Here is a 26,409-nt window from a genome sequence, read left to right as displayed (position 1 = left end):
GTTTTTGAATTATGTTATTTCTTGTTTTCAGTTTCTCAGCAACATTTTGGATATGGTGTTTATAGGATAGAGTGCGGTCATGCATAACTCCCAGGTACTTGGGCAAATTCAAAAAGGGTACTTAGATATTTATATTTTAATTTATATTCTACAGTAACCCTGAAGAAAGATGACCTCATCGATCTTGGATCTCTACAGGCTTAAAAGTACCTATATGTATCAGTATATAAAAGTATAAATCTCCTATATACCGTATATGTGAATGTGAATAGTTAAATGAAAACACAAACTTGGATTAATAATTAATTAAATCAGTAATTTATTTGAAAATAAATGTAAAAAGTGTATAAAAAGTGGTTGACAATTTAAGTTTGTGTTTTCATTTAATTGTTCACTTTCACATATACGGTATATAGGAAATGCACATACATCGCACTCACAACACAACTGTAATGAATAATTAAAATTATAGATAAAGATCAAACATCACAAATGATAGGTATAAATAGGCACGGAATAAAAAATAAATAGCAACCTCTCAGTATTTTAAAACTTTATTATAGTGACATAATATGTTGAAGGAATAATGTTCAAAATATAACATTCAAGTAGTAATCATTCATCATTTAAAAGATATAATTTTTGTGTGATTATTTAGAAAAGGTTTTTGGTAGCAATAGGAACACTGGTTTTTTTTGCAGATGGATTAGACATTTTTTTCAAGCTGCTTTTACATTGGAGATCCATTCAAATTTCTGAAACAATACAATTATTAAAATTATATGACATCAACAAACATCGAACGAGAAATTTATGGTAGCCTATACAATTCTAGATTTGGCCAACATTCATTCTTTTCAACAACTGGAACTAATTCTATAGTAAGGTCCACGTTATAATGGCAGTGTTTGATTAGCAATGGTATCACCATCCTTGTCCATCATTCAACAAAGCGGATAGCACTGTCCCTTTCTCGCATTGTTCTGTTGCCAGATCGACTTTTAACAATATAGAATTAATAATTGACTAATAAAATATTTCATCTTAATTGTGAAAAATCATTATGAAATTATTGAAAATTATAATTTCTTTCTTAATAAAATATTAATTGATTATTTTAAACGATATTGAACAGTTAATATTACATTAATAAACCTGTAGGTTTATCAGCTACCGTCTATGCAAGGCATTGACAAGACAAAGGATCGGCAACGTTGTTCTCATATCTTTCTTCACTGCCATTATAACGTGGACCTCACTATAGACCATAAAGTGATCATGCGCATTATAACTTGGAGCTTATGTTGGCATCTTTTGCAAAAAATGAATACGGTAGCTTTATTACTTGAATACCGTACGGCAGTATATAAAATTAGTGCATTGTGTCACAATATAAAATGAACTCATTAACTTATTTGTAACATCGCTAACTGATTTCTTACTCAATATACTCAACCTCCAAAGTGGGATTCTTTTTTAACTGTCAGGGGCTTTAATTGGATAGGACGCTTTTGTTGTAAGTTATGCTATTATATAAGTTATGCTGACAGATTGCAGAGAACCGTACTTTATTTGAAAAAAATGGATAAATATAGGGTCTATTATTTTACAATACGCATGGAAAACTACACTATTTCAGCACATGTATTGAAGTATGATTTCTGATAACATGAACTTATTCAAATCTTATCTTCTCTAAGGAGAAATAAAGGCAGTCATTCTATTCTATCCCATTCTTCGCATAATTCAATGGTCACGAAATATGAAGTACATAGACCTATAGGCTGAAAAGGCACAAGGGGTTCTTATATAATAGTCCTAAAGTATCACATATGCAATTTAACTAATTACCGATGCTTTTCTCAACGAATAATGAATGCCTGTAGAGTTTTCCTTTGTTGACTTCTCCAGTTTGATCTTAAAGTCCTCAAAAATATATAATAATACCATTAATACTATATATAATAATAACACCGCTAGAAAATTGACCACAACAAATTTATGAATGAAATAATGTAGCCTATCATTATAATTAAAAATAGAAGTCACATTTTTGTAACAAAGACTATGAAGCTCCCAATATGCTCAGCCTACACTTTACTCAAGCAATATTAAAATATATGAAATGCTTTCTTATTAATTCATTAAGAAAGAAATAATGTAGCCTATCATTAATAATAGAAGTCTTTTTTTGTAACAAAGACTATGAAGCTCCCAATAGGCTTAGCCTACACTTTACTCACGCAATATTAGAATATATGAAATGCTTTTAAATTACTTCAATAATAAATAAGAAGTAGTCCTGCTTGATTTTATTTTCTCCATTCTTAAAGAAGGCATATTTCTCAAATTATTTGAAAATATTCAAAGTGGGTAGTGCATTAGCCTTAGCAGAAATCTCATTCAATCATAATTATAAAGGGCAGTTAGTGGACAATGCAGTTTTAAATCTCTCTCTATGATATTATCCTATGTATTGGAATCCAATCCACACAGTCAGCATCAGTTGATTAAAAATCATTGATGACAAATTATAAGGAATGATTCTGAAAGTTAGAAGTGAATATCACAAACTATGATAGAAATAGGATACATGCTATTTTATTCGATAACACTAAACAGACAGACATTTGATTCCTCCATCCATCACCAAAATTTCCTCATTATGCAGCCTCATGTGGCTTCAATACATGATAAGACTAATTCTCAATATTTGTGTGATATGCTTAGTGAGTTATTATTTTTTTTGTGGAAATGGATTATATATGGTACATATAACAGAACAAGGAGATATCTGCAAAGTATTGGTACGTATGTTATATACAATTTATAGCCTACTCTATTCAAAGAGATACAGCCTAATTATTCAGTTACATTTAATTTTATCAACTCAAATACACAAATATTGTAGCGTATAGAATAATTTATTACTTTCTTCTTATTTTCGCATTTTGTACGATTATGTATTTTTACTTTGTTTTTGAGAATAAAAATTAAATAATTTAATTCATATGTTTCTAGTATGAAGGGCGTGCATGACTCACGGTTTTTTTTGTCTATGCATTTTTCAAATTCAAAATTCAAAAAGTTATTTATTTCACAAGTCTTACAAGCAATCACAGTGGTAGCCTACATCAAAAAAATAAGAATACACTTTACAATAAAAATAAGACAATGCTAGCACCACAGAAATGACAGCGATATAAAAATATATACTATGAAATATTTACTCTCGCAGAGGCATTACTGCCTGTGTGCGAGAATGAGAATTTCAAATATGGAAATTTATTATTAATTATTTAAAATTATATTATTTTCTATTTTCATCCTCGTTACATTGCATATAACGCTAGACAATGCAGTTCAAAAACAGTCGTTTCGTAATCGAATTAGCCTACTTATATAAAGTTGAGTATTGAACAACGACCACTCCCAATAATTGATAATATCGAGTACCGTATTCAAATTACAAAACTTTATACTTTATTGTTTGAAACAACATACCTGCATATAAACAGTACAGTAGCCTACATAGAATGGTTCCAAAATAATATGAAACTATTGGTTTAGCTCTGTGATTATTTAAATATGTATTCAATGAAATGGAGTATAATAGCCTATTAAATACTCTCAAATATTGAAAGATTCTACTTATTCATTACCTATTTATTATTATTACTTCAATATGTTCTCTAAAAAAATCCATAAAATTACATTCTCATGGACGTTGGTGCAACATGAGCCAGGTGCATGATCAATGTAAAACCATACATGCAAATAATGTTTCTATAATCTAGAATAACTTGTAGATGCAATATAATAGCAACTAAAGCTTCACTGCATAATGTGTGAGATTCAATTTATACTGTCAACAGTCAGCATTCCTCCATATAATATCAGCAATAAGGATATCATTGATAAAAAGGAGAAGCCATTTTATTTAGAAGCCTTTATTCATAAGGAATGTTGTCAGTATTAAAGGAATCTCACTATAGAAGAAGCATGATTTTAAAAGGAAGTGCAGGTGGTAATCAATCAAAACCAGTGCAATTTTAATACAGGTGTATTGTCAGAAATAACTTTCAAACAGTTGTACAAAGTGTGCGATTATCGAAGAAGCCCAAGGAAGTGCAACACATAAGATAAGAATCAACTCAATACAAAACAAAACAAGCAGAATCTCGATAAAAGCGTGTATTGTCAGAATAAAAGAACTAAAATTGTCAAACAGAATCAGAAAGTGCAATAGTGAAAATAAATCCAGAACAAGTGTGCAATTATTGAAGAGGAGTACAAGAAAGTGCAATACATAAACAATCAATCTAATACAAGTTCAATCTGATAATGTATAATCAAAAAGTGCAATAGGTAAAGTGAAAATCAATTCAGAACAAGTGTGAAATTATTGAAGAAGAACAAGAAAGTGTAATAAGCCACTCAAGATAACAATCAATACAATGCAAGTCCAATCTGTCTTTCTCCTCTAGGACTACTTTTAATATAGATAAAAAATATGAATCTCAGTACCCTTTTAAATTATTTGGTTACAACGTTTTTTGGCTACTACTGTAATGCCATTTTCAAGTTACAAATGACTCAGACTCATATTTTTTATTCATAAGTTCAATCTGATAATTTATTGTCACTAAGTGCAAGATTGTAATAGGTGAAGTGAAAATCAATCACAAAACAAGTAAAATGTAAAATTGTATTACCAAAAATCATTGCCAAGATGTGCCAAGATAAATGCAACAGATAATGTGAAAATTGATAGGTATTATCATAGAGAAACAATAGCGAAATAAGTAGATATCCCATGGTATAGGACGTTTATGTCGCAACTTTTACTGTCAACTCAAGCCGATTATTGTTGATTACTGTCGATTTTTATTGCTTTGTTGGGGTGAGAGTGAGCGAACGGCACAATATGAGAGACTACGAACGTCACACAGCTTCACGAGAAGGAACTACATGGACTATGGGCTTGAGATAACAGTAAAAGCTGCTACATAAACGTCCTATACCGTGGGATATCTACTTACACTATTGTTTCTCTATGGTGCAAGATTGTGCAATAGGTGAAGTGAAAATGAATCACAAGACAAGTAAAATTTACAAGTGGTGTATTGTCAAGAAGTGCCAGTATAAATGCAAAAGATGATGTGGAAATCAAATCAATAGGTATTATCCTAGAAAAATAATGCGACAGATAATGTGAAAGTCTATAGGTGCCGTGCTATCCAGAAAAGAAAAATCCTAGTTTTCAAGAAGTATAGTGCAGTCCGTTGTGATTTGGCCTTTGTTTTTTAGTTGAGTAATTAGTTAGCCAACGTACGGTATTCCTTCTCGTATTTCTTGGTGTATTCGCCGCTGGGATCGTACTTGTCAACAACCTCTTTCCAGAGCTCAGGCTTCTTCTGGACCAGCCACTTGATGACTTTCTGGGCACCTGCCTTCTGCTTATCACTGCATTTTGTGCAGCCGGTTTTCAGAGCATCGGGGATCGCTTCTGAAAAAAACACAAACAATTTTTGTTCACAAACACGAACAAACATTGCTGTTCATCCATTTCTTAAAAAATACGAAACCATTCAATTTATTACTTTTCTTGTAGTTGAGAAGTTGATATTGTGGTAATTATTCATATTGAATGAAAAAGACTAAGAAATTGTCAAAAACCACAGATTTATTGATACCTACTTAGAAAGACCGGTTTCGGTTATTACACCATTGTCAATCTCTGATAAACCAGTGTATCAATAAAGTTTGACAATAAACTGATACACCAGTTTATTAGATTGACATTGGTGTAATAACCGAAACCGGTCTTTCTAAGTATCAATAAATCTGTGGTTTTTGACAATTTCTTAGTCTTTTTCCATTCAATTTATTACTGTATAATAATATTCTTTATTGATTCCTCTATATAATCCTTTCAGAAATGAATTTGTTTTTCGGTAATTCTTCAAAATTATATTTTTAATATGTGAATATTTCCTATTTTAATTATAATAATGTGAACTATTTCCTCTGTTTAGTTTTGAAGCATCTAAATTTGAGAATCTACTCTTTGAAAATACTTATGAGGACTAAAAATTCTGTGAATTGAAGAGCTACAAGAATTAAAACCTATTTCGGACTATCTGTTATCTAAATTTGGGAGAGGATAGTACCTATAAATGAATAAAGAATGAAGCTCCTACAATAAGTAGCCTACATCATAAAAATGATAGGGAGAGAAAAAAATAAGGTAACCTTGTGCTATTCCTCTCCAAAATTCAGATAACTATCTTAAACATACAATGAAAGCTATATGAATAGAGCTAAGGACTTCTGTTACTGCAATTATTAACCGAAGAACTTAATACCGGTAGCGGAACAAATTTTGAAGAATGAAGCTGTCCAAAAATTGTGTCCAGAGATTAAATAAATTGAATCTAATTCATTCAATGACCGAAATATGAAATCTATATAAATAAAAATTGAGCCTCAAATTTTGAAATTCAATATCTTTTTATGTTTGCACCAAATTTGATGATTTTTTTAGTTATGTTTGTTATGTTCAGGACCAGGTTTAGGGCTTATCAAATTCATAATCAGACTTAAGGACTCTTTCCTACGGTCCTTCAAAGTTTACATGATTGTAATCCTTATGGGAGAAGATTTGTGAGCTGGCCACACACAGAAATAAAAATCAGCTGTTATAATCATTGCGTCATACAACAGCAGCCGTCGGTAGATAGACATGCAAGAGTGTGTGCTGCTCCATAACCGCCCATGTATTTTATTATAAACTCCCCATCTAAAAACCAAATTACTCTTCTGTGTGTAATCATCCAGTAGTGCGGCCTCAGGTTGAAGACTTACATGCTCTAGAGACATTGCTTTGTTTTCAATAATTGTGCTGTCTTCGGTGTTCAGAATTGATTGTCTTCTAGTAAATTATATATTTTGCAGTTGGAAAATTATCTATATAAATGAAATGCCGCATCGCGCCTCCTCAGGTGTGCATCCAGCTGAAGTTTGTCATGACATGCATTACATTATTTGGCGGTACGAAGTTCGCCGGGCCAGCTAGTTTAAAATGAAACCCAATCTTCTCACACATTCTAGATATAGAACAATCTGGAACATGGTACGCCATAGTGGAGTAGGTCGATTTCCACACAGAAAACACTAAATATGTAGAAAACACATTATAAGAAATTTCTGAAACTATAACTATTGTATGTAATTGAAGTAATAGATTATCTAATATTTTCTGTAATAAATTGATGTAGTAGTTTTAATTTTTTGGGAAATAAACATTTATTTTCGCCACACTTGGATGTAATGAGCTGGTTTACGTGCGTCATATGGAGGCCGAAAGTGATTGTTTTCCGACCAGGCCGGTAAAACTTTACAGCCCTAGGGCTGTAAAATGACCTTGAATAACAGCTGATCGTGTCCGATCTCACAAAAATCATAGAGAGATAATCTCATAATGACTGTAATAATCTATATAATTATGTATCGTGAATCGCGGTATTATGTCTATAATAATATATTTTATAAATTACTGTTTCATAATTTAATATTTATTATTTGTTTTTGATATCAAACAATAGAATACGATGATATATCTCCATAGCCTCAACAATATAATGTTGGCTACATTGTCCATTGTCAGAAAGGTACGTATCGCAAGTCTTTAAAAGTGAAGAATCGAATTTGAAATCAAAGTACAATAATTGTATCAATATTTAAAAGTGAGGTAGAGTAATAATTGTTTCTTTTTTATTATCGAATTCCACTTCTTAATGCAATACAATCAACAATAATAATAGGAAAATACAGCAGAGATCTAAAGTTTAAGGTAAGCCTACTGGTGAAACTCAGCCTTGACTAAAAAATTCCTAGTAATTTTTCCGTAATTCATTATTAAAACTTTTAGATAATTTTTCTTCAATATCAAACCATATAGAGAAAACATTAGGCCCACTCAAGATTGAATCTTCGAATGTTTTCTCTATGATTTAACTATTTTCAGAGCAATATTTTGTTGTGAAAATGCCGGCAAACCGCTTCAAGTTTGCCGCTATAGGCTACACTATATTATAGTAGCCTACATACGTTACCTGACTTACAGGCCAAGTCAATCAAAAGATGCAATGGCCGAGAGTGTAAAGGCGTGTACTCAAAAGCTCAGTAAATCACAAACATGATCTAGGTTCGAACCTCGGTCAGTGACATATTTTTTTGTCGATGAATTTCGACTTTTATTAGCTATTTTTTATATTAGTTACCGTAATTTAAATTTCAATCAATTTTTTTAGATATATTTTGAGACAAAACTGTGAAATATGCAATTATATTAATTTTTTAATCACATTATTTCAAAATAGTAATGAAAATTCTATTCATCCATCTATCCATGAGATATTGCACCAGGCGCAAAGCACGAGCTATAAAAATTCAAACAATTATTCGAAATATTAATAGTATAAAAATATTGTCACTATTGTAAATTATTAATTAGTAATATTGAAATTAATTGACAGTGAAAGTTGTCATAACCAAGATTCAAACTATCAAAATAGGCTGTTTGAATTTTATTTATTTTTTTAATTTCTTATATATTTGGGAAGTTTTTTTTTTTTGGTGTGGCGAAAAATAGCGTTCGCACCATGGGCAAAAATGTATTTCCGGCTCTCAATCTTTTCTAGTCCTCGGCCTACGGCCTCGGACTTAAAAACCGATTTCGAGCCGGAAATATCTAATTTTCGGCCCTAGGTGCGAAATATACTATTATGCCACATCAAAGAATGTGAGTGTTTTTTCACTTTAAAGTTTTACAAAATTTAATAGTAATAATAATAGTGAAAACAAGATGCCACATCAAAGAATGTGAGTGTTTTTTCACTTATAACTTAAATTAGTAAGTTGTTAATTTATTCAATAAATAATAATTTATTGAATATTTTCATAAAATTTATATTTTCTATCAATAATGGTAACAATAATAATCATTAATTGATAGATGAATCATCATCAGTGGTCATCACTTAGTCTAACCAAAAAAGACCACTGATCAGTCTAACCAAAATAATAATAATATCGAGTGACCTGGCTGGCTCATGTCTGGTGTCAGAGTTTTCAGGTCGCAACTGATCAATTTCAGGGCCTCTGACATGACCTAACGAAAAAAAAACTACCGATAATGATGCCTTAGTACCTTCATTGAAACCTTAGTTTGGTTGAAAAAATATGTGGAACTGACAATATCGCTTTTATTTCACCTTAAAATTGATATTGATATTGATATAGCCTACTTTTTGAGACACAGTATCCTAACGACGACAGTTATTATTATAATATTATTCATCCATTGTACTTTGACGCTTATCAGGAAACAGTTATCCATCAGTTCTCATTCATTCCCCATAGCTGATATGAATATTATCACCCTGATATCATATAGTATTTTAATAAAGATATTAGTATTTTTTATATTAGTATTAAATTGATCATAGTGATGCTGATGAATAATATCGGTATTGATTTCATTTTTTTCTGAAGCTCTTACTACCTGATAAGAAAACACAATAATTTTCAATTCAATTTATTTTTTCCTTCTGAATACAATTCAAAGCAGTTAGTCAGTTACATAGAATCTTAAGCAATAAAGTTTATACAATTCAAGAAACGATATAATATACTTACTAAAATCAAACAAAATATAGAACTATACTAAACATTAAAACTCTTGAGCAATCACAATTTTATTCTTGTATAAAATTCTTGTATCAGATAGGAAAGAGCTTACATAGGCAACAAAGGCCTGTGCGTAAGCTCGAGTTATCATAACGATATGCGTTATATCTATAATTATAAAGAGAGATCTCAATTTTTATTAGAGATCTAAACTACATTAAAATAATTTTCAATGATGAATCTATAATTCCCATGCATTAAGAAGGGATAAAAAAAAGTGGAAAACTAAATTATGAATAACGATCAATATTGCATTTGCTCAAATGTTTATCAATAAAATAGTAATTTATCGAATATTTTAATACAATTTTTATTTTCTTCTAATTATAAATTACAATAATTTATTATAATAATCAGTTACTGAAAGATGAATCATCTATGAGGCATAGTTTAATGTTCGTTGATTCAAATAGGCTATAGTTAATAGCCTATAATAACTACTATGAATATCGGGAATAATGGGAAACTTCAATGGAAACTATAATGGGAAACTTCAGGGACTTTAAAAAACAATGTTATCCAAGTTGAATTAATCATGTGAAATGTGAAGTAGATGAAATAATTATTCTAGAACATATATCAAGTTGATGCTATAGAATCAGACAGTTCTTTAAGTTCTATGATTGAAATACTTCATTAATGGAATTTACTATGGAAAATAACCAATTTATTGATATATGTAAATATAATTGTCAGTTATTCATGATGCTATAAAAGCTAATACTGTTGCTAGCTAAGTTTTTATTACATTCTCATAAGAATAAATCAATCTTCTTCTGACATCCCAAACCATTAATGATCACGCATCTCTATATTCTAGTAGTTAATGAAAGAATGAATAAATACTCATATGGATAGCCTTATAACTTATATACCTAGGCCCGGTTGCACAAAATCCGGTTAAATTTTAACCGTGATTAATTTCACGAGAAGGCCTTTTCTGAAAAGACGACAAAGACGACTTCTCTGATTGGTTCTCGTGGAATTAATCAGGGTTATAATTCAACCGGTTTTTGTGCAACCGGCACCTAACATTTTCACGATAGAAGTAGTAAATTGGATTCCAGTAGCCTATAGTCGTGTAAAATCGGAGTTGAAGAATTTTAGCTAGAATCTCATAGATCATATTCATCAACAGTTTTCCTATTTAAATGGAATTTGAACTAGCATCTAGCATAAATAATAGGCTACCATGTCATCATGGATGGAAAAAAAAACAAAATATAAGGCAATAAAAACGCAATGTAATATTTAAAATGTGTTGACAGATTTTTCATGCCTTTGAATTCGTTCCATCACATATAGTGTTATAAAATATACAATGTAGATGATGTTACAATTATGAAATACTGTAGTAGAATAAGAAGAAATGAAAATTTTAATACAGTATATGCTACCCATCTATAAAAAATGCTTGTTGTTATAGTTCATCATTTGAATAATATTTTTCCATTTTTCCGAATTGTCCAATGAATAAATCAAATGAAAGTACAGTAGATTATTTTGCTACCCATCTATAAAAAATGATTGTTGTTATAGTTCATCATTTGAATAATATTTTTCCATTTTTCCGAATTGTCCAATGAATGAATCAAATGAAAGTACAGTAGTTTATTTTGCTACCCATCTATAAAAAATGCTTGTTGTTATAGTTCATCATTTGAATAATATTTTTCCATTTTTCCGAATTGTCCAATGAATGAATCAAATGAAAGTACAGTAGTTTATTTTGCTACCCATCTATAGAAAATGCTTGTTGTTATAGTTCATCATTTGAATAATATTGTTTCCATTTTTCCGAATTGTCCAATGAATGAATCAAATGAAAGTACAGTAGTCTATTTTGTTCATAATTCAATACAGTCTTATCAGAATTTTGATTTTCTCAATATTTTTCTATTTTGTGCAGTTGAGAAGTTAATATTGTGGTAATTATTCATATTAAATAAATTTCTTAGTCTTTTTATTCAATAAAATATTTTTATCAATAATAAGTCTTCTACTCACTCTCCAATACATCACGAATATAAAGTAAACAGGTAATAATAAAGTAAATAAGTATAGTAATAAACAGGGAGTATATACAGTACCTATAAAGTAAACAGGGAGATTTTCAGGCATTCATTCGTGTAGTTAGGACCTAATATTTACAACAAATTGCCAATTGAATTCAGAAGGTGGGATTCCTGTATCATTTTTTGTGAGAGGGTGAAAAGCTGGTTATTTACAACAAACTATATATGGATGATTAGAGATGTTGTTAGAAAATGGTGCATGTTGAGCAGGTATTGCTCAGCGGCACTATTCGGGTAACAAGATTCATTTTGATTATTGGATCATGTTTCATTGAATTGTATTGTTGTAAATATTTGTTAATAGTATTATTCATATTATTAACAAAGCATACACATATTTTGTTTTAGGGCTGTTTCTGTTTCTTTCTTATCATGCGCTACAGGCAAAAATTTTTGTAATGTTTTGGTAATTTAATTTAAAACCTTAGACTAGACACACATCTTTTAATTCTTACTTCATACTAGTTTTTCTTTCTATTATTTATTATATTCCATAATTTTTTACCCTTGTTAATTTCTTCGTCTATCTGATCACTATCTGATCTTTTTGGTAGAGAGTTAGTGGGGAGGATATTTTTAATATTCTTTCCGAAGAATGGACATTGATATGTCCAAAGCTCCGCCAATTTATGTAGATGCATAACAATATAATTATCTATAGTTATTATATTACAAATTACTTTTTCATATCATATACAGTTCAATAATTATTTTCTTAGTCTATATTATGTAAATTCATCTATAATTTTGCTGTATTGTAAGCTATTGTATATTAGTGTATAAGCCAGTATATTGTAATCTACATAAATAAGGTAGGTACTCAATCAATCAATCAATCACACTACTGGAAACGTGATCGGTAAAATTTCCAAAATACTATTTAATTTCCAATTATATGTTATGTAATTTGAGGAGGAAATAGATTAATTTATTCAATATGAACGTTTTTAATGTATTATTAATCCCCTCATTACCTTAGAATACTGGAGGAGAGTTACCTTTGTAAATAAATAGATAAATGTATGAATAAAGCAGGTCCTCTATGATCAGTCATGATAATGGAATAATGAATAATAATTATGAATGATAAATTATGAATAAATAATCAGTCCTAAAGATGAATGAAATGAGATAAAAAATAGTTGGACTCACTCTTCAACTCGGTTCCCTCAGGCGAACAAGATCCCTTCTCCAGGAGACACTTGGCGTAGTTCTGCACGAGCCGTTCGTTGCCCAGAACCTCGTCAATGTTGACGTTGTCCCAGGACGTGGGGTATGATGGCTCGTCGGCCCGGCACCGGTACACCATCGCCGACATACTCACAAATACCAGCAGGATAATGCTCTTCATGTTAATTGCTGAGCCGGATAACAAAAAGTAGGTAATAGTGGATAACTGGTAGCAGATAACTGTGCAGGTAGAATCTTCTGTCCCTCGTATTTATAGTATGAGATGCTTTTGAGATAACATAGGGAGGGAGGATGTGATAGAGGGGGGGAAATCCTTCCACAGCAAAGAGGAAGAGAGCAGGAGGAGGAGCAGGAGAAAAAGCAGAAGCTGTTGAAAAGAAGTAGAAGAAGAAGAAGAAGAAGAAAAGGAAGAAGAAGGAGAAGGAGAAGAAGAAGAAGAAGAAGAAGAAGAAGAAGAAGAAGAAGAAGAAGAAGAGTTTTTCAATAATTATGGAAAAATTACACAATATCGATTCTTATTAGACAAAAATCTTATCATGTTCTATTTATTTGCAGTTGATCATCTTTGTCTAATCCTTTATCATATTCTACTTTCTTTGTTCGCTTCCCACTTCTCTCTCTTTCCTCTACCTCCATATCTTATATCACTTCTACTCTTTTTATTCTCCTTCTCTTCCTTCGTCTTCTACTTATTTGCAGTTCACCATTCTCTTCTCTCCTTCTCCTCCATTTCATTTTATCCTCCACAATCCTGCATGCAATTCCTCTTCACTTCTCCTCTATCCAATTCGTCTCTTACCTTATTAGTCATTAATTCTGCTTCTTATTCTCTATCTCTTTCTTTCTCTCTATCACTCTCTCTCTCTCTTTCTTTCTCTCTATCACTCTCTCTCTCTCTTTCTCAACCAATCTCCCAAAGCACACAATCAATCTTACAAACTCCACTATATCTCTCTCAAATTCGTCTATTCCTTATTTCATTCTTCTCTTCGTCACCACTCACTCTCACTCGCTCTCTCTCTCTCCCGGTCGTGTGTTAATGGGAAGAATATTTTATATCCTTCTAAGAGAATCGGCAATTATTTGTTGAAACACCGCCGATTAATGAAGTTACTTTACAATTTTATATTATCGTTATTCTAATTGCATTTAATCTTTATTCTCATTGATTGGTTCTTTATAATCTGTAAAATTCGTTGAATAATTAATTAGCATTACCGTCCCTCAATGTAAGTTAGTGTAAAAGCCAGTAAATATTGTAACATACATGAATAAATAAATCTAATCTAATCTCTCTCTCTCTCTCTCTTTTGGTAGAGAGTTAGTGGGGAGGATATTTTTAATATTCTTTCGAAGAATGGACATTGATATGTACAAAGCTCCGCCAATTTATGTAGATGTATAACAATATAATATCTATAGTTATTATATTACAAATTACTTTTCATATCATATACAGTTCAATAATTATTTTCGTAGTCTATATTATGTAAATTCATCTATAATTTTGCTGTATTGTAAGCTATTGTATATAAGTGTATAAGCCAGTATATTGTAATCTACATAAATAAAGTACTCAATCAATCAATCAATCAATCTCTTTCTCAATCAATCTCCCAAAGCACACAATCAATCTTTCAAACTCCACTATATTTCTCTCAATTTCTTCTATTCCTTATTTCATTCTTCTCTTCGTCTCCTCTATCACTCTCTCTCTCTCTCTCTCTCTCTCTCTCTCTCTCTCTCTCTCTCTCTCTCTCTCTCTCTCTCTCTCTCTCTAAAGATGAAATGCACATATTATATAATAATCACACATTCTTCGGGATTTTTCTTCTACACTCATTGTTTTGAAAGAAGTGTGTGTCTGCACTGCATTCCAGTAGCAATGAAAAACTGGTTGGCTTCATTGCGTTTCCATTGTCGGTTGAATTCCATTGTTATTGTCTAAAATGAATGAATATTGTTCTATTGAACAATGCGGATATGGAGTGATGAGTAGGTCTACATGAGTGTGCATTTTATGTATATGAAATGCATTGTGTGGCAGTATGAGAAGTATAATTGTAAAAATGGAAATGCAATAACTCTAGTTTTCACGATTGATTGATTGATTGATTGAGTACTTTATTTATGTAGATTACAATATATACTGGCATATACACTTATATACAATAGCTTACAATACAGCAAAATTATAGATGAATTTACATAATATAGACTAAGAAAATAATTATTGAACTCTATATGATATGAAAAAGCAATTTGTAATATAATAGCTATAGATAATAATAGATTATATTGTTATGCATCTACATAAATTGGCAGAGCTTTGGACATATCAATGTCCATTCTTCGAAAAGAATATTAAAAATATCCTCCCCACTAACTCTCTACCAAAACGTTAATTTTCATTATTGAAACTAAGGATTTATTTATTAATGGAAATATTGTAAAAGTTTTAATCAATATGAATATTTAAGAGAAAAAACAGATTTTTTAAAGTCAGGATGAAAAAAACATCTTTTGAAACGAATGACTGAAACAGTCCGGCCCTAGAACGATCACATGACAACCATCCCCCACCCATCCCACAAATACAAACCTTTAAACCTGATATAGAATGAATTGTATATATATTTATATTATATAAACTCATGTTATTTTAATTATCCACTGCATACTGCTGTATATTACTGAAAGTTGATTACCCTGATCTACTTTCAGCCTACTTCATTTTATTAATCAATAATTTTGATCTTATATAATTATTTTACTTTATCAATTTTCTGTTTTTTTCTCTTAAATATTCATATTGATTGAAACTTTTACAATATTCCCATTAATAAATAAATCCTTAGTTTCAATAATGAAATTAACGTTTTGGTAGAGAGTTAGTGAGGATAGAAGAAGGCCTATCACAACTGCATGTGATGGTATCATCGGAGGTAAGAAAATATTACATTTCCAACAATAGGGTGTTATGTTCCAAATTTCACTTCAGGGCGATAGTCTCAATAGTTATTTTCGTGAAGTTGGTTATCTGTTAAACTGCTGTGCCGTTCTTACATCCTCACCTCTCACCTGCCAAAACAGTAATCTCTTGAGTTAACCCTCAATTACACGCGAAGCGGCATAGCTTACCGCACTTCTGCATATTCGTTCTTTTAAGGTGGTTTCGATAGCTACCATTTTCCAGTGCTTCCACGTTTTCTTTCATCATACCTTTCCGTAGTAGATGACAGTGTTGGTGGCAGTCTGGGGCGTTTCTTCGGTGTGCAGCTGACTGTTGAAGTGGGAAGACCTCATTTTTAAGATTAATAAACTTCACAATTGCACTCAATTATATTTCCTTCTTCTTATATTATCCTTTTTAAATGTCATTTTCCTTTAATGCTGAAGTTGATAACCACTTTTCCTTAAATACTAATATTATTATTTTGTATTTTCATAGAAGCTTGTTTTCTCTGCTAAACCAACAATTATATTTTACCAATATACAATTTTCTCAATGTCTATTCGAATAATTATTGTGAATAAATAATATCGAATCAGAAAAGTTTTTCTCATTTTCATCATCCGTGTACAGCTCAAATTCTATGAAATAAATTTGTGAAGGGTTTGAAAACACACAATTGTGGCACTGAAGGCGCCTAGCGTGTAGTTGAGGGTTAACAATTGTCCATTAACAGAGAACTCCAAACTCAAAGTTCAATCTTATGTTAACATGAATTAAGTAAGTTTTTTCAATGACTTGATTCCTATGCACAAATTCTGGATTCCACATAAATAATGGGCGAACACCTGTCTGTCTACAGGTGGGCCACACCCAACAGACACTACAATCTTCTGTAGTGAATTTTAACATTTTCTGTTCATTTGTTCTCGATAAAGCTGATAAAGCGCAAAAAAACGCTGGAAAAAAGCAAATTTTGGGCATATCTTTGGCGTTATTTCAAATTCCTTGTAACACAACATTATTACACCCTAGCTTATTAGCTTCTGTACTGAATTTGAACAGTAATTTCTGTTCATTTGTTCTCGACAAAGCTGAGAAAACGCTAAAAAACGCTGGAAAAACGCAGATTATTGGCGTATTTTTGGAAATTTTTCCAAATCCGTTCTTAGTGCGCCTCTAAAGGGCCAACTGAACATACCTACCAAATTTGAACGTTTTTGATCCGGTAGATTTTTAGTTCTGCGAGTGAGTGAGTCAGTCAGTCAGTCAGTGAGTGAGTGCCATTTCGCTTTTATATAATTAGAATAATAGATATAGAATGATATTCTCTAGAATAATATAGAATAATATAATAATATTATAATTAGAATAATAGATATAGAATAATATTCTATATAATTTATTATATAAAAGCGAAATGGTACTCACTCATGACTGACTGACTCACTCACTCACTCGCAGAACTAAAAATCTACTGGATCAAAAACGTTCAAATTTGGTAGGTATGTTCAGTTGGCCCTTTAGAGGCGCACTAAGTACGGATTTGAAAAATTTCCGAAAATACGCCAATAATCTGCGTTTTTCCAGCGTTTTTTTAGGGTTTTACAGATTTATCGAGAACAAATGAACAGAAATTATTGTTCAAATTCAGTACAGAAGCTAAGCTAGGTTTTAATAATGTTGTGTTAGAAGGAATTTGAAATAACGCCAAAGATACGCCCAAAATTTACGTTTTTCCAGCGTTTTTTGCGCTTTATCAGCTTTATCGAGAACAAATGAACAGAAAATGTTAAAATTCATTACAGAAGCTTAGCTGGGGTGTAATAATGTTTTGTTAGAAGAAATTTGAAATAACGCCAAAAATACGCCCAACATTAATTAACGGTTTTTTGCGTTTTCTGAGTTCTTTCATCAAGTAATATACAGAAAATGCTCAAATTTGGTACAGAGGTTTGTTTAGCTGGGGTCTAACAATTTTGTGAAGAGGTGATTTCAATATTTCATCAAAGATACGCTTAAAATCAGCGTTTTTCCAACGTTTTTTCTCAGCTTTTCTTCGTTTTCTCAGTACTTTGACTTTCTGATGGAATGAAGCATGCTTGAATGAAAAATGCAGGCAAGCGAAGCGAGCCCGCTGATCCCATTTTTGTACGATCCAGTCGGGGGTCCAGGGGGCGGAGCCCCCTGGCTGGACGGATATGGCTCCTTTTTCCTTTTATATTATCCTTGAAATGCAAAATTTCCAAAAACCTTGTATATACGTTGACGCGCAATTTAAAAAGGAACATACCTGTCAAATTTCATGAAAATCTATTACCGCGTTTCGCCGTAAATGCGCAACATATAAATATATAAACGTATAAACATTCAAACATTTAAGAGAAATGCCAAACCGTCGACTTGAATCTTAGACCTCACTTCGCTCGGTCAAAAAGGAAGGAAATTTTCTACTTTGAGAAAATGAAACTGAACTGCCTCCGAAAATTACAAATGAGGAAATTACAAATGAAATATAAATAGAAAAAGAAGTAATAACAAATAATCTGGCAACATTAACTGTTGAATTGAATGATTTGGGAACATCTTTCAAGAAAGATCGTATTATTTTAAAAAATATAATATATATCTTAAAATTAGAAATAAAAACTAACTACAGTAATTGAAGAGGAAATCAAAGAATAGGTTCACGTTTGTCTCTAATCATATTGCGTGAAAGGATATGACAAAACAAAGCTAACGAATGTTTCTGAATGTTTGAAATTACAAGCACTAAAATAAAGCGCTCATGGAAAATTAATTATCAAAACAGAAGCCTCATATTCTTCCCTTGACCATTTCGATTCCCCTTCCAGCATAATGTTGAATATGTTTAATTCATATTTGAATCACAGACCTCCACGGAATCCATGTGTGAGACTTACCTTCAACTGTCAGCATTACATCCAAATAACAGCATCGCTTCCAGCTCAACGAGTGCTGACCGTTTGAAGTGAATTCCACCACAGATATTTTCAATTAGAATTTAAATAAGACAAATTTGAAGCATGCAAGGTCAGAAATTTCCAAGCTGACCGCAACGGATAGAAATGCAGAATTTTCTGTGAAATCGTCCATTCATAACAGAAACAATTTTAATTAGCAAACAAAAGGTAGTCTTCATTCATCTTTTCCACATTTCATGTAAAGTAGCTTCTGAGTTTCCTGGGAGATCTATTTCTGGATTATTCAATTGACTATTTCCTTAAATTGAATTACGTATTTATTTCATCAGTAGGTATTTCAATCATTATTCTTATTCTATTATTATAGTTGATCATATAGTCCAGTCACTTTAAACATAGGTGCATGCAATTTATATTGTAGTTCTGATTTTTAATATATTATTTCTTCATGCAAAATTTCCTTGTGCTAGATACAGAGTGGCACAAAAACCTCGCTATTTCGGCTCATTTTCCAGTTTTCAGCTATTTCTGCCAAATCTCGTAATCGGACAGAAAAATTTGCTCTCGCCTTTTTTTCTAGAATATGAAATTCTGAATCAGATGAGATCATTCGGAACTCTCTATCTCCAATGAGTACTGAGTTATGATTTTTCAAAAATGAGTTAAATTTGAAGAGAAGATCAATTTTTGATGAATTTTAGATTTTAATCTACAATATCTTCTGATTGTTACCATTTAGATGTATTATTCAAAATCCCTCTTGGCGTATTTTTGTGCTCTACAATCTGAGATCAGGTAGAACGCTCTATCTCATATAGATTTCCAGGCACACCTGACAACAATGCTCCTTGTATTGTGAAGAACACCTAATTTTCAGCTTCAACCATCATCACCAACTACATAGTCTTCACATTGATATTTCGCACAATAACATAAGTTCATAAGATTATGTTCTATGAGAATCACCCGTTAGATGCACTTCATTTCAGTATTTCCTAGTGGAGAGGCGCGCTTAAGGACACCTCAAGGATCAAAATTTCAAACACTTATAACTTCTGACGCAATGCTCAGATTTCATCGTACCACACTTCATTCTTCTCGGCTCGTCAAGGCGGTCCAAAATCATGCATAATAAGTCAAATTCGGTCGAAAAGTTGAAAATTTATTGTTGTGTGTAAAATTTTTCTGTCCGATTACGAGATTTGGCAGAAATAGCTGAAAACTGGAAAATGAGCCGAAATTACGAGGTTTTTGGGCCACTCTGTTTACAAGGAAATTTCGCATGAAGAAATTGGCTCTGGACTTCTCTTATGTACCCAAATAATATATTAAAAAATCAGAACTACAATATAAATTGCAAGCACACCCCATTTTTTATGTCTATATTGACTGGACTAATATTATATTTCTGTATTACTCCATCAATATTACTCCTAAAACTGAAAGACATATTTCCCTAGCTTGTATCTTCATAAACTATGTTTGATAGCTTGATTTATGAATGGCTAAGCTTTGTTTGGAGACTGAATTCATTTATGAGCTCATAAATTATTCATTCATTTGATTATGCAAGATGGTTGATTCGTTCGTCAGACACTGTAAAATAATGTTACTCCTGGTTGCACTTACGTATATTGGTATACTAGTAGTTCTGTGAACAGTGGACCTCGCGCATTTATAAACCACATTCTTCTCTTCAGAGTCAATCCTGTCTGTATGTCGTGTCGGCGAGATATCGGTGAGAAAACGGCTATAGGCTGTTGGTGTTAGTGTATCAGAAATGCTAACATCAAAATCTAATCTTCTGCAAGACATACTGGCAACAGGTCAGCCCGAGTTGAAGTTGAAAGCAGAGAAATACTATGTTATTTTAGTTATTAATTGCATGCGTTATTGCATGGAATCAATAGTGCATTTAATAGTGCATAAAACTAGCATGCAATGAGGCATGCAATAAATAGTTCACACAACACCTGATTTTTTTACCAAGGTACATTAAGAAATTAATTGCATGCAATAAATTAATAATCCACTCGACAGCTGATTTATGATAAATAATTCGAATTATTTATATCTATAGTCTGATTTTTACGGTAATATTGGCGTTAGAAGGAGTTTCCTTCTCCTTTTGTATTATCCTTAAAATGCAAAATTTCAAAAAACCTTATAAATAGGTCGAAGCGAAACTCGAAAAGGAACATATCTGTCAAATTTTATGAAAATCTATTGCCTCGTTTCGCTGTGAATGCGGAACATAAATATAAACATATAAACATAAAGAGAAATGCGAAACCGTCTACTTGAATGTCAGACCCCACTTCGCATTTTCAACTTCGACGTCATTCAACTATTATTATTTCATAAGGTTGTTTCATAATATTCAGTTATATTTCTACTTATTTTCTATTTCCAGGTTACAATTATTTTTCTCTTGTACTTCAGTACATATATATATATATATATATATATATAGCGAGTTTTTGCAACTTCAGTTATGTCGCTTCTCGCACCCCAATCGCCATCTTTCCTTATTTATCCAGTCTCCTTCAAAGAGACCTCTACTCTCCATTTGAATGTGGACATTGGATACCCATTTCTTTCGCGGTCTTCCACGCCTATTTCTGTTCGCTGGTACCCAATTCCATACTTTCAAAGGAAGTCTTCCTTCATTCATTCTGCGCAGGTGTCCATACCATTTTAGTTGTTTCTCTCCAATGACATCCATTATTGTGTTTTTTTGAGCTCATTCTCTCTCTTATTATATCATTCCTATTCTCATATTATCTATTTTTATCTCCTTAATTCAAGCTTAGCACGATCAGGCATCTTGTGAGCGTCAAGCTCTTTTGTACTGTTGATGATAGTTTTATCTTCATCACTATCATGTAATTGTACGTATAATAGATAATTTGGAAAAAAATATGGAACTCTATGAATGAATTTGTACACTTTTTAAAAATTTGAGTTCAAATTTGAAAACGATGCCACAAGAACCAATGAGAGAGGCGGAAGACGTTTTCAATCGGCGATTATTCGTAAATCTCGGTTAAATTATAAAAAAAAAATAAAAAATAGTCATACAAAAATTTCATTTTGCATGAGAATAACCAGAAGAAAGGCCTACTATAGGTCCACATTATAATGGCAGTAGGCCTATTTAAATTGATAAATTAGAATGAATTTCTGTAAGACTGACTGTCTGGATTCAATATCTGTCATCGATATCGTCTTCCATATTTCCACCGCATTCCACTATGCATTTACAATGTAATATTGGTTTCTCTGATGATGATCACGTTTATTACTCAAATATCAAAGAAAAACTCTGATGACGGAGGAGGGGAACAATGGATTGCTTCAATGAATGACCAGTTACATCAGAGCTGATACAGGGATAGAATAGTCTCAATTGGTGTTAAGACATTTCAGAGCTGTTAATTGCCAGACTGCCTTGATTGGAATGTCAATCAGATCGTTTGAAGCATAACCACGTACAAGTACATAGCTTACTTGCTATCAATACGTTCATATTTGTAAAACTCGAGTTTCAGATATTTCTTGGAAAATCAACTTGCATGGAAACAACCAGAATATAGGCGTACTATAGTGAGATCCACGTTATAATGACAGTATTTGATTAAGATTGAGAGGTGTTGCTATCCTTGTCTATTACATGACAAAGCAGATAGCGCTATCCTTTCCTAGCTCTGCAGCGTTGCCAGATTGTTCTTCAAAAATGTATTAAATTTAATTTATGAATAAATTAATTAATTCCAATCATTTAAAATATATTTTTCCTCCACCTACTGTCAAAAGTACTTACTTTACTCCCTGAAACATGATACTAAAGTGTCACTTTTTCGCTCTCGGTACTAAAAAACAGGAAAACTCCCAAGGGAGTAAAAGTGACTCCATTTAAATAACATGGGGAGCATCTCTATTTTAAAAACGTACATTTGGAATAGGTCAGAAGGTCTAAGCATAATATATAGTGAGTAGGTTTTTGATTTTGTATTAAATTTTTTTTAAATAAGTGCAATATTTCTAAAGTTTTTAATTTATTGTGATACATTCTGTGATTCATTTAGAGTATAAAATCAACCTTCAAAATTCAAAATTTTAAATCATCATTCCTGGACTGAAAATCAAGTAACGGAGCAGTGTATGATTACATAACCTTATCTTTTGGATAACATTTACATTTTATCAAAATTTTTGGAGAGAAATAGTACAGACTCAGCCTAGTTTTTCCTCCAATGTCATAATTGTATTATGATTATAGTATTTTATACAATAAATGAATAAAAGAATATAGAGTAGTCATTAAACCAACTAAATTCAATACCTCAACCAGACATTTGATCGATATATAAAATTTATGTTTGTATGCTGAAATTATTATTACAAACTTCATATCACTATACTAGAGAAAATTTATATTTTTTTTCTTTCAATCCATGTTATTTAAAATACCAGCCAACGAATATTACTTATTAACTAATCAAATTTGAAACGGGAACTTCATCATAGCTGTAGTTGTGGCTGTCATTGTTACAACTTTAGCCAACAGATAGTGCTGTCGGAGGAGAACTGTGATTACAAGCCAGCTGTTTCTGTTTACTTTTTAGATTATGTTGTAACACATTGTTTGGTCACATACGTTTTTAAAAATTATTTTATTTGCAGTTTTTATAAAAAGGTAGGTGGAGGAAAAATGTTGTGTATATCACGAGTGAAAAATGTTTTTTATCCCTCAGGAAAATTGTTGCCCTCGGCTTCGCCTCGAGCTTCAAACTTTTCCCTCAGGGAGAAAAAACAGCACTTTTCACTCTAGATATACAAATAACTATTATTGACGAATAAAATATAATTTATAATTTAAACCAAGAATAAACAGTCAATATTACATCAGATATACCGGTATTAGCTATCCTTTAATGAAGCCAGCGGCAAGGCAGAGAATCGGCAACGCTATTTTCTCATCTCTCTTTACTGCACTTTCTCCACTATAGTCGAATTCAAACTATCGAAATTCCCCATTCAAACAATCCTCACATTTTGAAAGGATTCTCACGAGAAGACTTATCATCAATATTGAATCTATTGTGGAATGATAATATTATTATTTGATATTGATGTATTCTAAAATAATCATGAGCTTCATATGCATACATGATTCAAATTTCAAAAAGTGTTACCTATCATCAATTCAAGTTCAAATTAAAATTCATTTTATTCTTAGGAGAAGGATTCATTTATTCTTAGCTTTTAATAATAGTAAAATAATATTTCTTACAACAAATTATTACTATTGTATAGACAAATTCTTCGGCCTGTGTGGTTGTATGGCATCCAGCTGTGGGGCTGTGCAAGAAAAAGTAACATCAACACCATCCAGAAATTCCAGAACAAGGTTTTGTCAATGCTCCATACTTTGTCAGAAACTCGGAAACAGGGACCTGCAGATGGAAGAAGTCGATGTCATGATCACAAAGGCTGCCAGAATCCATGAAGAGACTCTACATAATCATCAGAACATCCAAGCTCTACACCTCATTGACAACTCTAATACAGTGAGAAGACTGAAAACGAAGAAGCCTACAGATCTCGTTTAAATGTAGTAAGAGTGATTCTGAAAGAAACAGTGCATGATCATTGCTCACTTAGACTGTGAAGGAGTGATATACCCCTTTAATGTCAAACTTTAACATATTAATTCAAGGTAGAACTGTTCATTAACCAAAGTGTTAGATTGCAATCAAATTACAAATGAAAAAAAAATATTAGCATTGTCGGTACAACAACCCAAACAGCCATTAGTTGTTTACACACCAATATCTGGCCGACACAACAGGACAGGACATAATTTACTCTGATTGACAGTATTAGAGGAGGCCAAAGACCTTAAAGATGCATAGAGTCACATGCAGCGCTAGTGTCGTACTTGGAATTGAAATCCGCCATTGAGGGGGCAACCCATAAGATTATCACATACCAATGCCACCAATGCCTTTGTGATCTATAGTATTACAAATAAATAATATAAATATGATATCTCGTGCTAAAATACCCCAATGGCGGCCTCCAATTTCAAGTAAGATCTATCATTGGGAAGGCATAGGCATTGTGGGTCTATATCTCTTTAAGGTCTTTGGAGGAGGCTGTGGTTTATTACTGAGCGAGGTCCACTGTTCACAGAACTACTAGTGAATATACTATCTGCTTGGGTAATTTGTCCGTGAACTGGGAGGAGTCGATAATTATCAAAATTATCAGGGAGTCAATAATGATAATTATCGAACTATAAAATAATTCTAGAATAATATCAACTACTGTCGATCCATAACAAAAGTCAAAACAAACTCACCACTCAAGTCAGATTGTTACATAAATTAATTTTCTCCCAACACCTTGGCCTTGTGTAGTTGATAGTCTCAAGCATTTCTATAATGAGATGCACTCTATACTGTCAGAATTTGTTAAAATGAGAAAACTACTTGATGCTACCCAAAACAAATGCACCCATCATAAAATAAACCTCACCATAGTGATAGAGTTCTGTTGTCATTATTTCGAATATTTTTTCTAGATTCATCTTATCGGTTCACTCTGAAGTGCTGGCACTCCAAGTCGAAGAGAAAAACGTATCGAAACGTTCAGTGCTACGGTAAACTTGTGCAAATACGCGGTTTTTGCTCCCGGAATTTTTCTTCCAAAGAATTTCACACGTTTGTGCCAAGTTTTTAAAAGTTTGATCCATTTTTGGATACGATTTGTGAGGGATTCAAGAATAGAACAAGGCTGAAAGTAAGTGATGAAACTTTTTAGTTTTCACCATATATATCTTATCACTGGTATCTTGGCTCGTTGATTCATGGTTCAGTGTTTTTTTCCTGTTAAGATTCACTTTAGACTGTCAGCATTAAATCTATTATCAAATACAACAAGGCTTCCCGTTGAAACAATGGTCAAGTAAATCACACTACAACATTGATTCCCGTATTTTTCTCAACCTGTTTCTTATTCGACACAAAAGTTTTCCCTCAAAACAACAAGTCGTAAAGGATTTGAACTTGGAAACTGTGATTTATCAAAAAATATCTGTTTATCTCTTGCAGTGAAGGTCGAATGATCAGATCTCAGAACAGTTGTCTACTTTTGTATTCAGATTCGGTTCTGAGGAGGAAATTGATCTGAAATTTCGATCAAATGCGAATCTATTTCAACACAAAATGAGAGTTTAGAGAGAAGTTTGTGTAGAAGTGATAAGATTACTGGAGTGGGAGAAAGGAGATAACTGAGAGAAAATATTATGATTTCCATTTAAATATGTTTTTAAGTGCCAGAGAATTTTATTGAGGAGAATGGGAATAGGATATAGATAAAATATGACATAGGATAAGGAAAAATGGGAATACGATTTGAGAATATTATTTTTCTGTGCTTTTATAAAGACGATCATTCTGAAGACAAAAGTTTCGTATGGATGTGA

General features: G+C 31.9%; 2 protein-coding genes across 3 annotated transcripts in view; one reads left to right on the top strand and one right to left on the bottom strand.

Annotated features, from left to right (window-relative positions):
* Nucleotides 1-540: 540 nt before the first annotated feature.
* On the bottom strand, nt 541-13,259 carry LOC111047432 (ejaculatory bulb-specific protein 3). Of its 2 annotated transcripts, XM_022333193.2 has the most exons (3): nt 12,981-13,259; nt 5,336-5,509; nt 541-755 (listed from the first exon to the last, which is right to left on the bottom strand). In XM_022333193.2, the coding sequence occupies exons 1-3, from the start codon at nt 13,177-13,179 to the stop codon at nt 748-750; spliced, it is 381 nt and encodes a 126-aa protein (XP_022188885.1). In that variant the 5' UTR covers nt 13,180-13,259; the 3' UTR covers nt 541-747. The 2 variants fall into 2 exon arrangements, with proteins under 2 accessions (XP_022188885.1, XP_022188879.1); XM_022333187.2 differs by lacking the exon at nt 541-755 and having other exon boundaries at nt 5,107-5,509; nt 12,981-13,257.
* A 12,312-nt stretch (nt 13,260-25,571) lies between these two features.
* The window catches only part of LOC111046070 (tachykinin-like peptides receptor 99D), a 580,669-nt gene continuing 579,831 nt past the window's right edge, over nt 25,572-26,409 (top strand). The window contains exon 1 of the mRNA XM_039420712.1: nt 25,572-25,724. The gene's annotated coding sequence lies outside the window, so the exon portion shown is untranslated. The remainder of the gene's footprint in view (nt 25,725-26,409) is intronic.

Source organism: Nilaparvata lugens, chromosome 2, assembly GCF_014356525.2.
Source record: "Nilaparvata lugens isolate BPH chromosome 2, ASM1435652v1, whole genome shotgun sequence".
Lineage (NCBI taxonomy): Eukaryota > Metazoa > Arthropoda > Insecta > Hemiptera > Delphacidae > Nilaparvata > Nilaparvata lugens.
This window is presented reverse-complemented; position numbering and strand designations above follow the sequence as displayed.

Coding starts and splice junctions, on each gene's coding strand:
- LOC111047432 (XM_022333187.2), bottom strand. CDS start 13,179: ATGAAGAGCATTATCCTGCTGGTATTTGTGAGTATGTCGGCGATGGTG. Junction 5,510..12,980: donor TGAGGGAACCGAGTTGAAGA/GTGAGTCCAACT, acceptor TGTTTTTTTCAG/AAGCGATCCCCGATGCTCTG.